At 48.2% G+C, this 21,899-nt stretch overlaps 1 protein-coding gene across 1 annotated transcript; it reads left to right on the top strand.

Annotated features, from left to right (window-relative positions):
- Window positions 1-1,371: 1,371 nt before the first annotated feature.
- On the top strand, window positions 1,372-21,553 carry ARF3 (ADP ribosylation factor 3). The gene is made up of 5 exons (XM_060112998.1): window positions 1,372-1,587; window positions 16,566-16,805; window positions 17,622-17,732; window positions 17,969-18,093; window positions 18,657-21,553. The coding sequence occupies exons 2-5, from the start codon at window positions 16,658-16,660 to the stop codon at window positions 18,816-18,818; spliced, it is 546 nt and encodes a 181-aa protein (XP_059968981.1). The 5' UTR covers window positions 1,372-1,587; window positions 16,566-16,657; the 3' UTR covers window positions 18,819-21,553.
- Window positions 21,554-21,899: the final 346 nt, after the last annotated feature.

The following is a 21,899-nucleotide window of genomic DNA, read 5'->3' on the forward strand; positions in this document are numbered from 1 at the left end:
ATAAAATAGGCTTTGTGTTAAGATTATTTTGCCCAACTGTAGGCTAATGTAAGTGTTCTGAACATGTTTAAGGCAGGCTAGGCTAAGCTATTATGTTCGGTAGGTTAGGTGCAAATGCATTTTTGACTTAAGATGTTTTAACTTACGATGGGTTTATTGGGATGTAACCCCACTGTAAGCTGAGGAGGATCTGTACTGCTGTAAATGAGGAGAAAGGGCACTTCAAGAACCTTTTTCCATTCTTAGCATTACTAGCGCCCTTCTTGTATCACAGCTGTGACTGTTCCAAGGCAGCTTTGCATGTCTAGACCAGCTGCAGAAATGAGTGTGAGGAAAGTGGAGGTTGGCAGGAATAGAGAAACACGGGTGCAAAATCCCTCACTTTCTTTGTAATCCTAAAATTCATACTCATCTAGGTATACTTCCTCAAACCATACCTCTGAATACTGGTCTTCAACCGTTTGTCTTTCAAGTTCCAACTTCCTAACTGGCCCAGTGTCCAGCTGTTTCCTTCAGTCTCTTAAATGCATCACTCTCCCTCTTCCCTATGGAAAAGATCTCTTGATTCTCACCCCCGAGCAACCTAGTCTTAGTAGTGAGTAGAAACACTGGTGCAGTGAGGGCTCTCAGGGGGGTGCACGTAGCCCTGATTAAGAAATGAAGCTGAGGATTTCCCTGGTGGTGCAATGGTTAAGAATCCGCCTGCCAATGCAGGGGACACGGGTTCAAGCCCTGGCGCGGGAAGATCCCACATGCCGCGGAGCAACTAAGCCCGTGCGCTACAACTACTGAGCCTGCGCTCTAGGGCCCGCGAGCCACAACTACTGAAGCCCGCGCGCCTAGAGCCCGTGCTCCACAACAAGAGAAGCCACCGCAATGAGAAGACTGTGCACCGCAACGACGAACAGTAGCTCCCGTTTGCCGCAACTAGAGAAAGCCCGCGCACAGCAACGAAGACCCAACGCAGCCAAAAATAAATAAATAAATGTATATAGGAAAAAAAGGTTTAAAAAAATGAAGATGAGAGCTAAGGGGTGAGGTCCAAAGCAAGGGCTGTTCACTCATACTCTGCTCCTTCCTGACTTTGCCCAAGGAGTCCCAGTCTCCAGTGTGCCCACTTTGCGGCCCAGTCCTTAAATAACAGACATGGCTCTGAGGCTTGGGATTCTCACCTCTGTCCCCACTGTCTCACCCCCATTTCCTAGCTCCCGCCTCCGCCGCCCGCAGTTTCCAGCCCCGACTTCGGCCCCCGCCAGGTCGTCCACTCAGGCGCCCGCTGCTTCTGCTGCAGCAGCTGCCATGGTGATGGATCTCGCGAGAACTGCCGCTCGCCGCCACGCAGTTCTCGCGAGATCGGGGAGGTGGGAAGTATCCTGGTCTGGGGGTGAGGGTACGCCGCACAGCTCCTGTAGCCGTCGCGGTTTCCGGTGCTAGGTGGAGGGAAGGAAGGAGGGAGCCGGGAGCGGGGCCAGGGGAGCAGCCGCGCTGAAATCGGCGGAGGGAGTCGGAGAGAGTGGAGCGAGAGCCGAGCGGAACCTGCGGGGGCGGAGGCGGCGGCCGCAGCGGCGGAGCTGGGAGCAGGAACAGGTGAGGGGCTGGGGAGGAGGGAAGGCGGGTCCCGGTAGAGGAGAGACTCGGGTGGGAGCTGAGAAGATAGACCCCCACCCCCACCCCAGCTCGCTCGCTCGCCCGCCCGGCACTGCTTGGCATGAGCCGGTGTGGTCCTTCCCACCAGAGAGCTCGGAGAGGGGGCGTCGGGCCAGCCACACGCCTGCCCCCGCATTTGAAGGACACGGAGCTGGGGTGGGGGTGGAGGGCGCACATGGATTTGTCCTCCGCCTCGCACAAGGGGGCGACCCGGGCTGCAGTTAGGTTCCCCTCGCCTGCAGGAGGTGGGCTTTTGAAGGGTTGGGGTTGAGGGGGAGGAAAGCAGTCTAAGGTGAGGTGACGCGGGGGCGGTGATGGCTGTTTTGTATCCTTTTCCTATTAAAGGGCTAGGGAATGTCGCTTTTTCCTACCCCTCATCCCCCTCCACCTTAGTAATAGACCAGAGAGAAGCCTTGCTATAGTGACACCCCCTCCCCACATCGTGGCGCAGGGGTGCTTAGGGGGTTTAGGGATTAACCGGGAACACAGGCTAGTGGGGCACCTCAGGGGCACTATTCTGGTGGAGGCTGAGCTTTCGGGTCTTGGGGACCGCACGTCGGGAAGAGGGCAGCAGGTGGGGAGCAAGAGGAGAGGAGGCAGGAGGGGGAGGGGGATCTGATCTTGCTTGGAGAAGAGAGGTGGTGCCTTCCTCCCCCAGGCGAAGCGGGGGCGGTCTCACAGGAGGAGGGAGCATCTTGTCACTGGCTCTGAGTTTCTGTCTTCCAATCCGCTTTCTTTCTTTAGGAAGTACCAGGATTCCCGGAACAGAAAATGGTTATACCAACGTCTGCGGGAAGGGGGCGGGGGTGTGTGGAATTCCCTGTTGAAAACGGGCCACTTGATTAGCAAAGTGGTAGCTCCTCTTTTGGGGGAGTTGCCTTCTTTCTGGGTTGTATTACTGCTGGTCTCTCTCTGGCCAGGCCAGGAGGAGTGTGGTATGTGGTCAGGAGTGAGAAGAGATAGTGAGGTCATTGGGTGAGGGAGAAATGTAACTTAAAACCTGTCTCTGCCGCGGTTGGATTGGGTCACCCCTGGTCTATGGCATGAAAGTTTTATTTGGTAGGAGATCTGCTGCAGGAGTCTGATTGCTTGGGTCAGTGCAACAGGGCAGAATCTAGTCTCTGCATACTTCCTTTCGTGTCCCTAATCAGGTGTTGACAGTCTTTGCTGCCATTTTGTCTTGAGCTTGTTGGGGGGTCTCCACTTGCTGTTAGTGGAATGGGTCAGTGAATTGGTCATTGTACCTTAGACCCGAGTTTGAATAACACGTCTAGAAAAGCTCATTCTAAGAAAGAAGCTGATCCACCTTTTCACAGAATGGATCATCGACCGTGGATTCAGCTGGGAAGGGTCCTCCTGTATCCCATATACACATGCCTCCTGCCTCCCAGCATAGAGTTATTACCTTGCGTAGTCAAATTTTTTTATGTGTATGTCTTGCTTTTCCAAAGAGAAGAAGCTTTTTGAGTTAAGGAATTGGATCTCATCTTGTATCTCCCACACTATCTGTGCACACAGTAGGCACTCATGATGAATACAGGATGTGAATGAACAGAACTCAGGTTTTCTGACCACAGTTTAAGGAAAGAGGAGGAGAGGGCTTGGCTGTCAGGGAGAGTGCCTGAAGATAGCTGAGTGAGGGTGTAAAGGTCCTTAGCCTTTGTAATTAAGAAGTCTTGGTCTCTCCACCTTCCTAAGAGGCAAAAAACAGTCATGGATAATGAAAGTAAGACCCCAAAAGAAAAATACTAGAACACAGAGTCATTATTTATCAGAAATCCCAGATCTCCTGCTTCCCCATTGTGGGCAAAGGGGTCTCTCCATTAGACCTAAGTCCTTCAGAGTGTTGTCTGCAGATTGGGATCCTGGTAATTACAGAGAAGGGAGCCGGTGTATGTATGTGGTGCCTGGCATAGAATTGGTGCCAGTGAATGGTAGCTGCTATGATTAAACTGAATGCAAGTGTAAAGGAGAGCAGACAGCAGGCTAGAAAGAGTGGAAGTGAAGTCTTAAGTGCACAGAGGGTCATAAAGTGTGTTTACCTCTGCTGGTCTCTTCCACTGGAGTCATAATAGAGAAAATGGACTCAGAGGACAGTGGGTGGGATTTGTTGGTCAGAAGGAGGAAGTTCTTTAAAACCAGGTTTGTTAAAGTTGAATCAATAACTGAGGGAAATTGTGGAATCTGCTTCCTCATATACCTTTAGAAATGGATGTCAAGGGCTTCCCTGGTGGCGCAGTGGTTGAGAGTCCGCCTGCCGATGCAGGGGACACGGGTTTGTTCCCCGGTCCTGGAAGATCCCACATGCCGCGGAGTGGCTGGGCCCGTGAGCCATGGCCGCTGAGCCTGCGCGTCCGGAGCCTGTGCTCCGCAACGAGAGAGGCCACGGCGGTGGGAGGCCCGCGTACTGCAAAAAAAAAAAAAAAAAGAAAAAGAAATGGATGTCAAGAGGCTTGAGACTCAAAACATGTCACTGTATTTGGCTCTCCTCACCATTTTTTTTTAAATTGAGGTATGGTTGATTTACAGTATTGTTTTAGTTTCAGGTGTACGCATAGTTCCCTTCACCATTTTTTTTTTTTTTTTTGCGGTACGCGGGCCTCTCACTGTTGTGGCCTCTCCCGGCCTCTCCCGTTGCGGAGCACAAGCTCCGGACGCGCAGGCTCAGTGGCCGTGGCTCACGGGCCCAGCCGCTCCGCCGCATGTGGGATCCTCCCGGACCAGGGCACGAACCCGTGTCCCCTGCATCGGCAGGCAGACTCTCAACCACCGCACCACCAGGGAAGCCCCCCTTCACCATTTTTGTTGCAAGTGAATTTAGAGGCAAAATGGTATGGTAATTAAGAGTGTGGACCTTGGAATCAGACAAAATTGAGTTCAAATCCTGCCTCTGCTAATTACTAGTTGTGTGATTTTGGTGAAATTATTTGTCCTCTTTTAGCTTCATTTTTCTCATCTGTAAAGAGTATGATAATGATATACCTATTCATAGTGTTGGCATGAGAATTAAATGAGATAATACATGTAAAGCACTTAGTATTATACAAAGTACACGTAGTAAGCCTCAAGTAAATGTTAGCTGCTGTTAATAATCACCATCATCATAGAAATAATAACATGAGCACTCAGGGCTGCCTTAAAGAGGAGGTTTACAAAAGAACAACTTGCCGCCTGAAGCGCCTGTGTAGAGGGATGATTGTTACCGTGACTTTTTGTGCTGGTCGTAGGCTTACGAGCAGTGAAATCTTTTTTTCAGCATCAGCCTCACAGAGGCAGCTCCTGTTGCCTGAGTGGGAGGTGAAGCTGGAGCAAGGCAGGGGCCCTGAGCTATCAACTTGGATGTAGGGTGAGGATATGGGGGCTCACAAATAGTGTTCAGTGTGACTCTGAGGTAATGGTTGACTCTTCCATAAAAGAGCACCCTGATTGTCCTAGGTTGGGCATTTAGTTTGCTGGCTCCCATTATTTTAGATTTCAGTTAGTATTTCAGCATCCTCCATTTCCTGGGCCACTCTTTTCACTTAGTCATATCTCCTTTAAATGTCTGCCTTTGTTTCAGAATGTACTGTATTAAGATCCAGAGTTGCGATATCTGTAATTCTGTGTACTGTACCTTTTCCAACATCTATTGCAAATATAGGTAGAATGCTAATAAAACTGTTTGATAATGAAAGGACATGGGGAGCATTTGGAGAAAGTTCTACAAATGTTTGAAGGCTTTGTATTGTAGTCTAGGAAAGAACTGACTGAGGTAGGGAGTCTATGAAGGTGTTAGAGATTTGTCATGGACTTCTGCAAGGGATCTGCTGCACCATATGGACCAGAAGGGAAATGGCTCAAGATTTCAGGGATCCACCATTAGCACTATATTCCTGAAGAAAGGTGAAATGCCTGGGTGTGGCAGATCTTAGTTCCCCGACAACCAGGGATTGAACCCAGGCCCTCGGCAGTGAAAGCGCGGAGTCCTAACCACTGGACCTCCAGGGAATTCCCGTAACCTGTCCTTTATGAGCTTAAACACAAGAGTGTCAAGCATAAATGTTTAAATTTCAACATGATTTAGGATGCAGAAGAACATTTGCTCTCTTTTGGAGTGGTTTTGTCCCCTATCCTCCACTTAAAAAAAAAAAAACAATTGAACTTTACCTTCTATAAAATCTTATTTGAAGTCTGATACGTAAAATGCACAACAGTGCTGCTGCTGTGGTAGTGGTGGAGAGTGGCAGAACATAATTAGAGCCTCTCATAGAGTTCTCCCTTTCCCCCAGGCAGGCTCTGAATCCCATCCAGGGAACCCTAGGGCTCTGAGAACGTGGAAGCCACTTCTCCAGTTTGTCAGATACAGGAAAAGGATTGGAGATCACCTAAAGAGTACTGTCTTCCTCAACCTCACAGACGTTTGCCATCATCAGTAGAACCGTGTTCAGCAACAAGCATATCAGTCACTAGCTACAGATCAGTCATGGAGCTGGGTGCTGGGAACATGAAACATGAATAAGGCATGGTCCCTGCTGGCAAGGGACTGAGAGTCTAGTGAAATACTTCCCAAACTTTTTCCCACCATGGCATACAGAGAAAATGGTAATAGTGAAACAGGCATAGCTGCTTGCAACCTGAGATGACTGGCCCATGGGCTCTAGCCACCCTAAGCCCTGCCTAGCTGTCCAGTATTGATGGGACCAGTATCTCCAGCTGACCTGTATTGCATTAAAGGCACATTATTTGGGAAGTTCCAGCTCTGGGAAGCAAAACACACAAAGGTGAATAAAACATTCTGTGGTAAGTCCTAGAGTAGAAGTGTGTTTGAGGTGCTAGGGGATCACAGATGGCTCTTATCGCTCAAGGCAGGTGATTCTCTGTCTTCTGTATCCTTAGGCTGCTCTGTGATGGGTGGCTTTGTCCAAATCATGGCCTCCTGTTTCATCTGTTCACTGGCAATTCCATCTTTTTTTTTATTTTTTAATTTAATTTAATTTATTTTTTTATACAGCAGGTTCTTATTAGTCATCCATTTTATACCCATCAGTGTATACATGTCAATCCCAATCTTCCAATTCATCACATCACCACCACCCCTGCCCCCCCCCCCGCCACTTTCCCCCCTTGGTGTCCATACATTTGTTCTCTACATCTGTGTCTCAGTTTCTGCCCTGCAAACTGGTTTATCTGTACCATTTTTCTAGGTTCCACATATATGCGTTAACATACGATATTTGTTTTTCTCTTTCTGACTTACTTCACTCTGTATGACAGTCTCTAGATCCATCCACGTCTCAACAAATGACCCAATTTCAGTCCTTTTTATGGCTGAGTAATATTCCATTGTATATATGTACCACATCTTCTTTATCCATTCGTCTGTCGATGGGCATTTAGGTTGCTTCCATGACCTGGCTATTGTAAATAGGGCTGCAGTGAACATTGGGGTGCATGTGTCTTTTTAAATTATGGTTTTCTGTGGGTATATGCCCAGTAGTGGGCTTGCTGGGTCATATGGTAATTCCAGTTTTAGTTTTTTTTGTTGTTGTTGTTTTCCAGTTTTAGTTTTTTAAGGAACCTCCATACTGTTCTTCATAGTGGCTGTATCAATTTACATTCCCACCAACAGTGCAAGAGGGTTCCCTTTTCTCCACACCCACTCCAGCATTTGTTGTTCGTAGATTTTCTGATGACGCCCATTCTAACTGGTGTGAGGTGATACCTCATTGTAGTTTTGATTTGCATTTCTCTAATAATTAGTGATGTTGAGTAGCTTTTCATATGCCTCTTGGTCATCTGTATGTCTTCTTTGGAGAAATGTCTATTTAGGTCTTCTGCCCATTTTTTTTTTTTTTTTTTTTTTTTTTTTTGGTATGCGGGCCTCTCACTTTTGTGGCCTCTCCCGCTGTGGAGCACAGGCTCCGGACGCACAGGCTCAGTGGCCGTGGCTCACGGGCCTAGCCTCTCCGCAGCATGTGGGATCTTCCTGGACCGGGGCACGAACCCGTGTCCCCTGCATCTGCAGGCGGACTCTCAACCACTGCGCCACCAGGGAAGCCCTTCTGCCCATTTTTGGATTGGGTTATTTGTTTTTTTAATATTGAGCTGCATGAGCTGTTTATATATTTGGGAGATTAATCCTTTGTTGATTGGTTTGCAAATATTTTCTCCCATTCTGAGGGTTGTCTTTTCATCTTGTTTATGGTTTCCTTTGCTGTGCAAAAGCTTTGAAGTTTCATTAGGTCCCATTTGTTTATTTTTGTTTTTTATTTCCATTACTCTAGGAGGTGGATCAAAAAAGATCTTGCTGTGATTTATGTCAAAGAATGTTTTTCCTATCTTTTTCTCTAAGAGTTTTATAGTGTCCGGTCTTACATTTAGGTCTCTAATCCATTTTGAGTTTATTTTTGTGTATGGTGTTAAGGAGTGTTCTAATTTTATTCTTTTACATGTAGCTGTCCAGTTTTCCCAGCACCACTTATTGAAGAGACTGCCTTTTCTCCTTTGTATATCCTTGCCTCCTTTGTCATAGATTAGCTGACCATAGGTGCGTGGGTTTATCTCTGGGCTTTCTATCTTGTTCTATTGATCTATATTTCTGTTTTTGTGCCAGTATCATATTGTCTTGATTACTGTAGCTTTGTAGTATAGTCTGAAGTCAGGGAGTCCGATTCCTCCAGCTCCATTTTTTTCCCTCAAGACTGCTTTGGCTATTCGGGGTCTTTTGTGTCTCCATACAAATTTTAAGATTGGCAATTCCATCTTGACCTGCATAGTGGGATCAGATTGGGACAAAGATTTACTAGGGCTTTAGGCTGATTACTCATGGAATTTAAGTGATTTTGTAATTAGGAAAGTACAGTGTTCCGGATATCCAAGGCTATTGATGTGGGCATTGGAGCAGCCATCGAATATCAGGAGATGGTGCAGTTGTAAACTGGTCAGATTCTAAGAATAAGGCAAGCTGAAAGCTTTGGTGAGAGGGTGGTGCCACAGAATGTTCCACGGAAACAAATGAGTCTAGTTTTTATCCGGTCACTGTTTTATCTAGCGAAGTCATGTATTCTGAAACAGACTTAATGCTCTGTTCTGACTCACTTGCTGAGGGTTGTCCGTAGGAAAAGCCATACCCTTTCTCGGTGTTTGGGTCTTTATCAGGGCAATTTAGAATCCTACTTCACTTGGTGTTGTGGCCTCCTTCAGGTCATCCTGTACTGGAGTCTTCCTCTCAGACTAGAAGGGAAACTGGCGTAGGATTCTGGCTTGAGCCTAAATGCTGCTAGTTGAGTTAAATGGAGGCTAATTTTAGTTAGATATGTTCTAATTTATAACAAGGTCATCACTGATTGCCTAGTAGTTAAGTTCAGTAGGTGTTTTTTAGGCCTTATCTTAATATGACCTTTCTACAGCCTTTGACTCTCTTTTTTTTTTTTAATGTTCTTTCCTCATTGGTGTCTCTGATGTCTCACTCTCTTGATTTCCTTTCTACCCTTTTGGTTGCTTCCTACTCTCTTTCCTGGGCTTCTTTTTTACCCACTGCTTTAAATGTTGATGTGCCCTAGGTTTCTGCCTTTGGCCTTTTCTCCTGTCTCACTGTACATGCTCTCCCTAGATATATCAATTAAGGTGTATCAGTTACAAAAGATAGGAAACACACCTGTGGCTCAAACAATCAAAGGATTTATTAAACATATAGCAAGAAGTCTAGGTGACATAAGCCAGACACAAAAGGACAAATATTGTTTGATTCCACATTTATGAGATACCTAGAATAGTCAAATTCAGAAACAGAAAGTAGAGTGGTTGTTTCCAGGGGCTGGGGAGAGGGGGATTATTGTCTAATAGGTGCAGAGTTTCAGTTTGGGAAGATGAAAAAGTTCTGGAGATGCATGGTGGTGATGGTCGCACAGTAGTGTGAGTGTACTTAATGCCAGTGAACTGTACACTTAAAAATGGTTAAAATGGTAAATTTTTTGTTTGTTTGTGGTACGCGGACCTCTCACTGTTGTGGCCTCTCCCATTGCGGAGCACAGGCTCCGTACGCGCAGGCTCAGCGGCCATGGCTCACGGGCCCAGCCGCTCCGCAGCATGTGGGATCTTCCCAGACCGGGGCACGAACCCGTGTCCCCTGCATCGGCAGGCGGACTCTCAACCACTGCACCACCAGGGAAGCTCTAAAATGCTAAATTTTATGTTATGTATATTCTACCACACACAGAAGTAGTCCAGGGGTAGAACACTTTTTTTTAAAACTTTTTATTTTATATCGGAGTGTAGCCGATTAACAGTGTTAATCATTTCAGGTTAATTGTTAACTTCAGTGTTAATCGTTGCTGTGTTTCAGGTGCACAACAAAGTGACTCAGCCATACATATACATGTATCCATTCTCCTCCAAACTCCCCTCCCTTCCAGGCTGCCACATAACTTTTTATTTATTTTTTTAATCCAGCAACTTGACAGTGTTATTAAGGACCCAAGTTTTCTCAGTTTTTCTGCTCTGATATCCTAGTGTCCTTACGTCTATCCCTTCATGTACCCAAGATACTCCAGCATCTCACCCTTCTACATTAACATCCAAAGGCTGGACAAGAGAGCATTGACACATGTTCTTTTTTAAGATTGAGGAAAGCTTTCCCAGATACTCCCAGCAGACTTTCCTTACATCTTTATTGCCCAGAATTAGTGCCTAACCATTCGTGACTCAGTCACCGGCAAGAGAAATGGAATGCCCACATCCCTTCAGCTGATCAGTTTTCATACCCTAGGGCTGGTGAGGGGTAGTTCATACCCACTCCCTGCCAACATCTGAACAAAGTAGGGGTTCTGTTAGAAGAAAGAAGGGGAAGGTGGCTGTTGGTAGGCAGCCAGTAACTGCTGCCATACTGGATCATCTTGGTTCCTCTAGGGGCTTGAGTTACTATCTATGCAGATGATTTCATATATCCGGGCCAGACTTTTCTCCTGAGCTTCGTACCTTAGCACCTCAAAATTCACGTTAATCTAAAAACAAACATCTTCACTCTCAGATCTGTTCCTCTTATGTTTCCTGCCTAAAGAATTGCCACTGAATCACACAGGCCAGAAACCTGGGAATCATCTTTGACTCTTCTCCTTTTCCTTCCTACGTTTAATTAGTCATTAAATCCTGTGGATTTTACTATTTTGTTGTTTCAAATCTGTCCTGTCCTCTATTGCCACCTCTGTTTCAGAACTTTTCTTATCTGTATTACTGTACCTCCCAAGTGGTCTCTGTGCTTCCAGTCTTTCCCCCTTTTATTTATTTATTTATTTTTATTTTTTGTGTGGTACGCGGGCCTCTCACTGTTGTGGCCTCTCCCCCGTTGCGGAGCACAGGCTCCGGACGCGCAGGCTCAGCGGCCATGGCTCACGGGCCCAGCCGCTCCGCGGCATGTGGGATCTTCCCGGACCGGGGCACGAACCCGTGTCCCCTGCATCGGCAGGCGGACTGTCAACCACTGCGCCACCAGGGAAGCCCTCCCCCTTTTAAATTATTCCCTAAACTGCCGTCAGAATGGTCTTTCTTTCTTTCTTTCTTTTTATTTATTTATTTATTTATTTATTTATTTATTTATTTATTTATGGCTGAGTTGGGTCTTTGTTGCTGCGTGTGGGCTTTCTCTAGTTGCGGCGAGCGGGAGCAACTCTTCGTTACAGTGTGCTGGCTTCTCATTACAGTGGCTTCTCTTGTTGCGGAGCACGGGCTCTAGGCATGTGGGCTTCAGTAGTTGTGGCTCACAGGCTCTAGAACTCAGGCTCAGTAGTTGTGGCGCACGGGCTTAGTTGCTCCATGGCATGTGGGATCTTCCCGGACCAGGACTCGTGTCCCCTGCATTGGCAGGCGGATTCTTAACCACTGCGCCACCAGGGAAGCCCCAGAATGATCTTTATTTATTTATTTATTTATTATTTAAAAATTTTGGCTGCGTTGGGTCTTCGTTGCTGTGCGTGGGCTTTCTCTGGTTGTGGTGAGTGGAGGCTACTCTTCATTGTGGTGTGTGGTCTTCTCATTGCAGTGGCTTCTCTTGTTGCGGAGCACGGGCTCTAGGTGCACAGGCTTCAGTAGTTGTGGCTTGCAGGCTCTAGAGCACAGGCTCAGTAGTTGTGGCGCACGGGCTTAGTTGCTCCACAGCATGTGGGATCTTCCTGGGCCATGGCTTGAACCCGTGCCCCCCACATTGGCAGGCAGATTCTTAACCACTGCACCACCAGGGAAGCCCAGGATGGTCTCTAAAGCACGTATCTGATCATGTTACTCAGTATGACCTTTAAGGCCCTTCATGATTAGCTCCTGCTTCTCTCTCCAGCCTCATCCCTTCCTTTTACTCACCATGCTGCAACCACTGCGCCACTAGGGAAGCCCCATCCTCCAGGCTTGATTAACTGCTCCAGCTTTCTGTCCCCATAAAACTATGTGCTTATCCCACTCTTATCTTCACACAGTAATCCTCTGTTTCCTAGTCTTCCTCTCCCATTGACTGAGTTTCATGAAGGCAGAAACTGTCTTCCTCTGTATCCCTGGTTCATTATACTCAATAAAGGTTTAATGAATGGATGGAAGCTGGCATCAGAAGCTGTTTCTTGGCTTTGGGAAATCTTTGAGTCTAATAGAATTCATTGAGATACTAATCTAGGAGTTCTTGTGTGCTGATTACAGTGCTCTTGAGGCAAAAATTTGGAAAGTTTACAGAGGTCACAAGCCACCTGCACTAAGGAAACTAAATACAGGCAGACCCTGCTTTGGTTTTCTTAAATTTTTTGGTCTGCTCCATTGGCTGTGCTAAAAATAGCATCTAATAGAGATTCTATTAGTGATATCTCAATTTGAAGATTGTTTGGGAATAAAGCTGCACCCTGCAGTTTAGTGCACCCTGCCTGGGCAGCACAGGATTTGGGAGGCTCTGGTCGTCCTTTCTCTGGGCCCATGCAGCCTGAAGAGGAGGTGCTGGATCAGGAGTCCCCTCGGGGTGTCTCAGGACACATGCCTGCATCAGGAGTGGGCAGTGTGTGTGGCAGACTGAGCTGTGGCTCTCAGAATCCCCTGGAGGGTGAGGCAGGCATGCCTCAAGTCCAGATAACTGAACAGTCAGTGACAGCAATGGCCTGCCCCTCCTGGAGGGTGGGAGAGAGGGACTGGGGGCAGTAAGTGATTTGTCAGTGAGGACGTCCTCAGGTGAGGCTTAAATCAGCCAATGTGCTTGGTTGAACTCCTGCAGTGTCGCACACGGAGGAGATAAAGTTTGTAACTGTAAAGTAGAATGTTGAGACATACTCTTTGTTAATAGAGATATTACTATATTCCATTTTTCATCTTGAGCCACTCACCTTTAGTTTTAACTGCTTCCTGTTTCTACCAGCTCATAGAACCCTGGTATTTTGCCCTGTTGACACAGCAGTGCCATCTGTGGCAAAAGAGAATGACTATAGGCAGTACAGCACATAGGGATACAGTCCAGGGTTTGTTTGTTTGTTTGCCATCTGCTTCCCAGAGCTTTCTCTAGGAATGCATTATGGTGAAAGTGAGAATTGGCTGTATAGCCATAGATTTGTATTCGTGGCACAAAGCTGAAAGTTGCCACCATCCTGATGGTAGGGGCAGTATGCTATCTGGAAACAGGCAGGGACAGGGAAAGCCAAGACAAGAAAGCCAACACCCCCTTTGGAATGTTCATCTGAGTCAAGCTCCTGATTGTATTAAAGAAGAGTTGTAATGTCCATTAATTTCAAGGCTTTGGGCTGCCATGGGGGACACATGGTAACTATTTGAATATTTCGTTAGTTATCTATCAGCCCCACTGAATATTAAACGGCAAGAGAAAATTTTACCAATTTTAGTCTTCTAATCCTTTCATGACTTTCCCAAACCAGTCTTGGGGTCAGTATATGTGGAAAGTGGCCAAGAATTGACAGGAAAGCTAAGCAACCATCTGTGCATTACACAGAGATAACTGCTAGGACAGAAGAAATGATATAAGGACATCCTTAGATGAGGCTAAAATTAGCCAGTGTGCTTGATTGAACTCCTACAGTGGGCTTGGCACTGGGAGCAAGGAAAGATCCAAAATAAATAAAAGGCATAGTCCTTGCCCATGGTGAGTAGTACACAGTTAACTTGGGGAGATGGTAAATATACAGACTTATAAAAGAAGAAAAAACTCCATAACATAGTGCCACTTGAGTGGTTCAGATAATTCAGGGTGCTTTATGTAGCATGCCAGAAAATAGAAATAAGTGTAACACTGGGATCAGATTTTGAACCAAGACTTTAGCATGATAGCTTAGCAAAGGAGCCAACCAAAGGACAGTGTATGCATGTTCTGGGGCAAGGGATATCTTTCAGCCACTGCTCGACTCACAGTTGGTAAATCATTTAGCCAGCAACAGTTCCAGTCATGAAGGAAAGCAAGATAAATGTATGGTATAAATTCAATTCAGAATCTGGGCCAAAGCCTGTTACTTAATACTTAAGCTTTAAAGCAAAGTATCATCTGGAGCTGAAGGAAATGACACCTGAACTGGAGACAAGATAAGAACTAGGAAGACTTGGGGAAGGTCTAAATTTCTGGAAGTGATGGCAGCAGAACCAGAAGTCTGTCTACCACAAATTACCAGGGTTAGTGGGATCTGATCTTATTAGCTGGGCAGGTGTACCCTCCTGCCTCAGGAATCCTCAAGAATCTGTCTGCCTGGGTGGTTGAGACAGGGTGAGCAGGGAGGATGGCTATTGGGTGACTTGACTGAAGTTGAGGCCAAAGTTGAGCCAGGCCCTCCCCCTGGGGTGTGAGTGGTCTGGGTCAGGGGCAGGGCTCATCTGCGGAACCTACCCGGAGCACCACGCCTGGCTCATTAGTGGATGTCTGGGGAGGTCTTTGAAGATGAAACACTCCATAAGCACTCATTGTTTCTGTTTTTTGGACAAACTAGTACTTTGGTCTCCAGGAGCTGTTGATCTGGCTCCTTTGTACTAGTCTGGAATTCACTGCAAACTGAGGAGAGTAGGAAACTAACAAAAAAACCTGAAATCATTTCTGAAAAAACAACTGAACTCCCACCAAACCCCGCCATGCTTTAGCTTGTAAATAGGATTCCTCCCCATCCACCCTTCACATTCTTGGGTTTGGGTGCACTCTGTCTTGACCTCTTCTTTCGCCTGCTGGGTTTGGGGTGTGCGTGTGTTTTTCTCTAGTTCCTAGACTCTGTAGAGAATGCCAGCAGCTGGCATATGGTGATTGCTGAATAAGCTGCCCGCTGATGCATGTCTCCCGCAGGCTCAGAGAACTGGCTGGCACGGGTGATTCTGAACCCCCGTTTCATTGTTGTTTCAAAGATTCATTTCTGTGGCTGTCCTGAGCCATAGAGAAGGGAGGGAAGAAGAGAGGGAATGAATGACTCTGATTCTGTCTGTCGGGGGCAGTGGATGGGGTGGGCAGATAGGCATTTTGTAGTTTTGTAGTGTTCTAACTGCTCCCTTCATTTTTCCCTATTATGTAGCAGGCAGAAATGTCTAACCTGAGTGAACTGCTAGTCAGGTCAGTAGAGACCTGGGAGTTAGTTCAGTTATTCAACTACTGTGTGCCAGGTACTAGTGAAGGTAGGGAACACAGCAGGGAACAAAATAGTTAAGGAGCTGACATTACAGTAGGAGGAGAAAAACAGTACAGCAGGAAACAAATATGTAACGTGTCAGATGGTGATAAATGCTATGAAGAAAAATAAAGTGGGATAAATGGTGTAGAGAGTGGTGTGTGTGTGTTATAGGTGGTTATGGAAGGCCTCTTTGGTAAAGTGACGGTCGAACAGATGCCTGAAGGAAGTGAGGGAGTGCTCCCTGACGGTTGTCTGGGAGAGGAGCATTCCAGGCAGAGTGAATGGCAAGGACAAAAGCTTTGAGGCAGGAAAGTATTGGGGAACTGAAGTGGAGTATGCACAGGGGAGAGTAGGAGATCTGATGAGAGAAACGGGAATGCAGATTGTGCCGGACTTTATAGGCCATGGTATGGCTTTGGGTTTTACTGAAAAGGAGCTATGAAGCCCAGAGAGGGTTTTGAATAGAGGAGCAACATGACCTGGTTTTGGCTTTAAAATCAGTCTGGCTGCTCTGTGAAGAATAGACTGAAGGGGGTTAGAGCAGAAGCAGAGGATGAGCTGACTGCCTCATTGCAGGTGGCCACGTGGAGCAGCTGTCCTGGGACGGGCCACGGCGAGCCTAGGACCTACGTGGCTGAGGAATGAGGGGCAGCCTCTCGCTACCCCATCTCCCAGCTCTCAGTGCACTGTTGTATGAACAGGGTACGGCGTTAGCAGCTGGCATTTCACAGAGTGGAAAAGATCAGCCTCTTTTAGGAGTGCTGCTTTCTTATTTCTTCCTCATTAATTTTGGTGTGTAGAAGGAAGGTGTAGAAATATAGGAAGGGAAGAAGCAGTGTCTTGATCAGAGCTGAGAGCATAAACCTTGGGAACCTGGCAAGCCTGAACCTTGTTAGGAGTCACGAAGAGCCACTCCTCATTCCACTCCGTCCTCTCCCACCCTTTCCAGAAGTCTCAGGGTAAGGTTGGGGGAGGGAGAGGCATTAATGGTCTCCCAATGCCTTGGGGTATAGAGTAGAATGTCAGGACTGAAGAGACTTTAGAAATCATCTAGTTCAACCCCCTCCATTTACAGGTGCAGATAAGGACAGGTGAAATAACTCATCCAAAGTCACATGGGTAGATTACTGGCAGAAACAGGGGTCCTGAATGTTCACTGCTTTATCTCTGCTCCCAAAGGCTCAGGATGTGTCTGAGTGGGCCTTGATCTTCTTAGTATCCTCAGGCTCTCAGTTTGTCATGAAAGAACTCCAGCCATGACTTTAGCCAGTGCCATTAATGTGAAATCCTGACAAGCAGATGGTGGTAATAAGTTTGCATTTCTTTGCCTAGGATCAAGTCCTCCATACCAGGGACCAAGCCAAAACCAGACTGCCACTGCCCTCACTACGCCCTGCTGTCCTCAGAAAGCGGCTGCTGTGATCATGGGTAATATCTTTGGAAACCTTCTCAAGAGTCTGATTGGGAAGAAGGAGATGCGCATCCTGATGGTGGGCCTGGATGCCGCAGGAAAGACCACCATCCTGTACAAGCTAAAACTGGGCGAGATCGTCACCACCATCCCCACCATTGGTAAGGGCACAGCTTGGATGTAGGCTTTCATGCCAACCGCTGAGCCAGACAGGGGGCCTATTCCTAGATCCCCCATCTGGCCACCAGGCAAGTCCTTGCAGTTTGTGGGGTTCAGGGAAGAATGGTTATTTAGCTTACTAGCAGGTGCTGGGGCTGCTGTTTGCCTATCTACCCTGACCCTCTCTAATGCGGGAACTTCAGCCTGGCACCCGACAGTGGCCCTCAGGCACTGAGCTGGTTTGTTCTCTGTTGTTTGAAAAGCAGGTGAAGGGCTTTGATGTTCCTGCCAGAGGCCTGGAATTGCTTCAGTTTAGATCCTTGGTGGCCCTGATCCCGGTTAAGACCTGTCTGCGGGAGAGAGAACATTTGCCTTGTAAAGGTGGCTCCAGATCATCCTCAGCAGCTGGTTCTGTATTTGGGGCTCCAGGACTATAGCTCACTTCTTGTTCTTCACTCTGCCTCACAGGCCCCACTTCTTAGCTGAGGCAGACTCTGGTGGCCAAGGTACAGGAGTGGGGCTGAGTCATTTCTTTTGCAGGAGGGAGAGTCAAAAACTGAGAGAATGAATGGGGAAGGTTGTCTCACCCAGGTGATTGTGAACTTCCTGACTGGCCCTCTTCGTCCTCTTCCACTTCTCTTAGGTTTTCTTTCTGGCCTTTACACTACTAAGTCAAGGAACACCAGGTCTGAGGAAGCCTTAGCTTTCTTTCCCTTGCTAGGACATGGCCATGGCTGGGGGAAACAAACAACCCACTGGGGCATCGTTTGCAGGCCTGGTGTTTGAGGCCAAGTGACCATTGTCTGTTTTTGCCAAAGGGTTCAACGTGGAGACAGTGGAGTACAAGAACATCAGCTTCACAGTTTGGGATGTGGGTGGCCAGGACAAGATTCGGCCTCTCTGGAGACACTACTTCCAGAACACCCAAGGTAAGGCATGTGAATTGCCCGTGGACTGGCATGGGTTGGTTAGGTGTGAGCAGAGAGTATAGCTATTGTTCTTGGTTATCGGTAACCAACTTTTGCCCTGCTTCAGTTCCTAGGGACGGGAGACAAGGAGAAAAGGGAGCAGATATTTGGAGGGTATAAGGAGGGTGTTTTCTTTTGATGGTGGGGGAGGGGAGTTGATCTGTCGTCTCTGTGCAGCCCATGTTCTGCCTCCCCAGGGTTGATATTTGTGGTCGACAGCAATGATCGGGAGCGAGTAAATGAGGCCCGGGAGGAGCTGATGAGGATGCTGGCAGAGGATGAGCTCCGGGATGCTGTGCTCCTTGTCTTTGCAAACAAACAGGTGTGACATCTCCCTACCCCTGGGTTTGAGAGAGGGCAGCCTGGCCGTGGAAATAATGGGGTCTTGGGGCCCATTGTGTGGGAAGCCCCATGACTATGCTCTCAAGTTTGAAAGTGTGGGAAATATGATTAGTTGGCTTCTTTATGCTCTTCTTGTCCCCACCCCATCCCAGCTTTAATTAGCAACATTTCTGTCCAGAGGGACTGGTGTGGTAGATCCTTCACCTCCTGTCCCTCTTTTATCTTACCTATTGTCTACTTTAGTGGAACTGCCCTCACTCTTATGGTCAGACAGACCTGATTGTGCGCCCACTCTGAATCACTTCTCCACTTCCCTGCCTACCCATATTTGGTTTCCAGCTCCTCAGTGGAATGACCTTTAGTGCCTTGGATCCGGAGTTCTAGGATGATTAAATCCAAAGTAGTTCTTTAGGATCTTGCTCTGGGTTCCTACACTGAAGGAGGAGGAGAGGGTGCTAGTCTACAAGTCTTTGGTAGATGGTTGCTCTAGAAGCCTTCGAAAGATCCTGAAGCTCCTTTTTGTGTGTCTCCCTTGTGCTCCAGGATTTGCCTAATGCTATGAACGCTGCTGAGATCACAGACAAGTTGGGCCTGCATTCCCTGCGTCACCGCAACTGGTACATTCAGGCCACCTGTGCCACCAGCGGGGACGGGCTGTACGAAGGCCTGGACTGGCTGGCCAATCAGCTCAAAAACAAGAAGTGAGAGCCAGACAGCCCTATCCGACCGCCCCCCCTACCCGCACTGTCTCCCTGCCCCAGCCCTGCCCTTTCCTTCCTGTTGCCAGTGTGGCCAGGCCCTGGGTACCATGTCCGCATGCCCAACAAGAGCCTTGCCTCCCCTTCCCTCCCCTCCCCCATCCATGACCAGTCCCCAGTTGCTGTCCTAATGATGAATCATTCCAATTTACCGGATTTAAAACAAAAACAAGGTTGTTATGGTTTCATGGGGTGCCCCCCCCGCCCAAGCTCTGGGGTTGGGAGGTGAGATGGGGTATTCTCTCCAGTTTGCTTCGTTTGGCTCCGGTTGGTGTGCTCTTGGCATCTCTCTCCCCATAGGCCCCTCTCCTGCTCCCCGTCTTCCTTTCCTTTGCCGCTCTCCCCCTGTTCTACATGGAAATTGCACGGGCCTCTCTTCGTGTGCGTGCATGTGTGCGCGTGTATATACCTGTATAGAGAGATATATATGGGGGCCAAGGAGCGGGTGGAGGGTGGAGTGCAGCTCAGGGCTTGGAGCCAGGACACTGCCCACTCTCGCCTATCATCTTCCCCTCCCATGTTGGTGAGATAAAGGGAAGGAGGGGGAGGGAAGGCTGCCCCAGTCCTGCACTGGTTCCTCTCCTCTGCAGGTAGGTGTTTTCCTGGATGATAGGACAGATGATGGACTTTCTGCCACCATCTTCCTTTATCCCTCTCTCCACCCCACTTAGGGCAGGAGGGTGGCATTTATCTCTAGATGACTGTTCCCAAGGAGATGCCATTCTGCCCTGCCTTTTAGTGGGAAGGAGAGAGGAACCCACTCACTCTTACCAGCTCAGAGTGTTCAACTGATCCTCCCCCTCATCCTTAAATCTGTTCCTCAGGAGCTTTAGGTGGGAGGTGGGGATAGGTAGCAAGACCATGGGGTGTATTTGGGACCCAGGGCACTGGGGAGAGGGGCTCAGGTTTTCCATCTTCATCCTCTTTTGTTATTAGGAGAAGGTGATACACAGATCAATCCTATTCCTGCCTTCCTATCCCCCCATCTTCTGATCTTGGGGCTGGGTGGTTCACCTGTCCTTTGTCAGAAGCTTCCTCACCCTGGTAGTTCTGCTGGTCTGACCAGAGCTGGCTGGCTGGTTTAATGAGGAGTGGGGAGTGGGGGTGACATAGCAGACCTCAGTATCAATCCCCCTGTTCTCCAGTTCTCTCTAGCCCAGGATGTGCTGAAGGGTGAAAATTTTGTTTCCAGACCCTCAGACCATCCTGCGGTCCCCCCTCTCCATCCCAACAGCTTTTCCCTGCCCTCTTCACCCACTTCCCATAAATGGGTCTGGGCGTTGGAATGGAGGGAATAGGACTCTGAAGTGGTTGTTGGTGCTGGTGGGATGCGGCGGTCTTCAGAGTCCTCCCTTCATTATTATGTAGTTGTTCAGAAGCTGCTGCTACTATGTCTCTGTCTACAGGAGGCGCTTGTCCCCGAGATCCTGGCCTGGGTCCTGACTTCTGCGGTTTCTGTGAAGCCGTGGCTTTTCTGTGGGCTCCTGTGTGTGCTGGCTGCGCCCTGAGCTCCAAGACAGCCGCCCGTAACCTTTCTGCTAACATCAGGGCCCAGGGCCTCCACAGCGTGGCTGGGGGACCCCTTCCCAGAAGGGCTGTCCCAAGCCCCACCCCATGGGACTAGGCTTCCTGTCACCTTTGTCTACAGCAGGAGGATCAATACCCCCCACCCCACCCCAGACTGAACTGTGAAAGAGAGGTGCCAGGGGTGTCTTCCTCAGTGCCAGCTCCTTCGCGATGTGTTACTTACCCAAGGTGCAGCGGGTGTATGCAGGTCTCTTGCTCTCTAGGCCTTTGTGTGTATGTGTGTATGCGAGTGTATGTGTGTTTGGTGGGGGGAGGGGGGTGCTGGAGCTTCTGTCTCCTTTTAACATGCGCTCATTCCCCTGACCCCACAGATGCTTCCCTCCACACTTTTTCTTTGCCTCTGTCTCTATTTTGTCAGATTTTTTTGCTCCTGCTCCTGTTGCCTCTCCCTCCCTGAACCCTTTCCTTTGCCTTCTCAACTTAGTCACTGCTGTTGCCTATTTGTCTCCCCTTTCCTTGGTTCTTTCCTACTCTGGATTCTTCACTCTGTCCCTTTGTGGTTGGTGAGGACTTTGCCTCTTCTCCTGCCTCACGCCCTCTCTGACCCTGCCTAGGTAGATGCCAGTCCCAAATGGGTTTTTCTCATTTTAGACCCACCCCCACCTTGGTTTGGGGTCCTTCCGGGCCTAGTGGGGCTGAGGGTGTTAGGAAGCAGCGTTAGAGGTTACGTAAGTGCTGCTTGAGGATCTGTCCAGCAGGGGGCAGTAAGTGATCTTGGTAGTATCCCAGGCTGCTAGGCCTTTCTTTGGCAGGGGTGGCCCTTTCTACATTCCCATTCACCTAAAAGCCCTCTTGGGATTGGGTGTTTCATTCCATTTCTGCCCACTCCCTCCCCCACTCTCCTCCAGTAGGTTTAATTTTTTGCTTTCCTTTGTTCCAGCCTTTCTTCTCCCTGGGGATTTCCCCTAAATTTCTGCCCTAAAAGTTTGTGGTGTTACAGTGGTAACTGCAGTTCTGAACTGGTTTTTCTCTTCTTTTTTCCTCCTCTGGAATGTAGACTGTATATGTTTAATAACTCACCTTCTCTCTCCTTGCTCAAAATGTGGGATACGCGATGACTGTGACCCTGGTTGGAAATTAAACTTGTTTTATGCAGCTCTGGAGCAGACCTTCATCCTTGATGTGCAGCAGCCATGGGACAGTGTTTAATGGTGAGGGTAGTTCTGCTTCTGGTCCTGCTCTCCAGACTGCTCTTTCTCTCAGCAGCGGGATAAAGTGTACCCTTGACTGGGGAGAGTGAGGTTATAGAGGAACTTAGGTTCATCTCCACACTGCTTACTATTTCCCATCATACCCCAAAAGGGAGCTTAAATGAGTTGGGCCCCAGAGTGTGAGGGCTTCGTGACTTTGCCTTTCTAGTTGTAAAGGGTTTAACCCTGAACTTAGCCATATTTATCACCTTTTAGTAGACATTAGGGACTTCATTAGCTAGAGGGCCCTG

Source organism: Mesoplodon densirostris, chromosome 11, assembly GCF_025265405.1.
Source record: "Mesoplodon densirostris isolate mMesDen1 chromosome 11, mMesDen1 primary haplotype, whole genome shotgun sequence".
Taxonomy (NCBI): Eukaryota; Metazoa; Chordata; class Mammalia; order Artiodactyla; family Ziphiidae; genus Mesoplodon; species Mesoplodon densirostris.

Excerpts from the sequence above, each read along its gene's own strand:
- ARF3 (XM_060112998.1), top strand. The coding sequence starts at position 16,658 with ATGGGTAATATCTTTGGAAACCTTCTCAAGAGTCTGATTGGGAAGAAG. Across the intron at positions 16,806-17,621 it reads CACCACCATCCCCACCATTG|GGTTCAACGTGGAGACAGTG; the intron begins GTAAGGGCACAG and ends TTTTTGCCAAAG. Across the intron at positions 18,094-18,656 it reads TTGTCTTTGCAAACAAACAG|GATTTGCCTAATGCTATGAA; the intron begins GTGTGACATCTC and ends CTTGTGCTCCAG.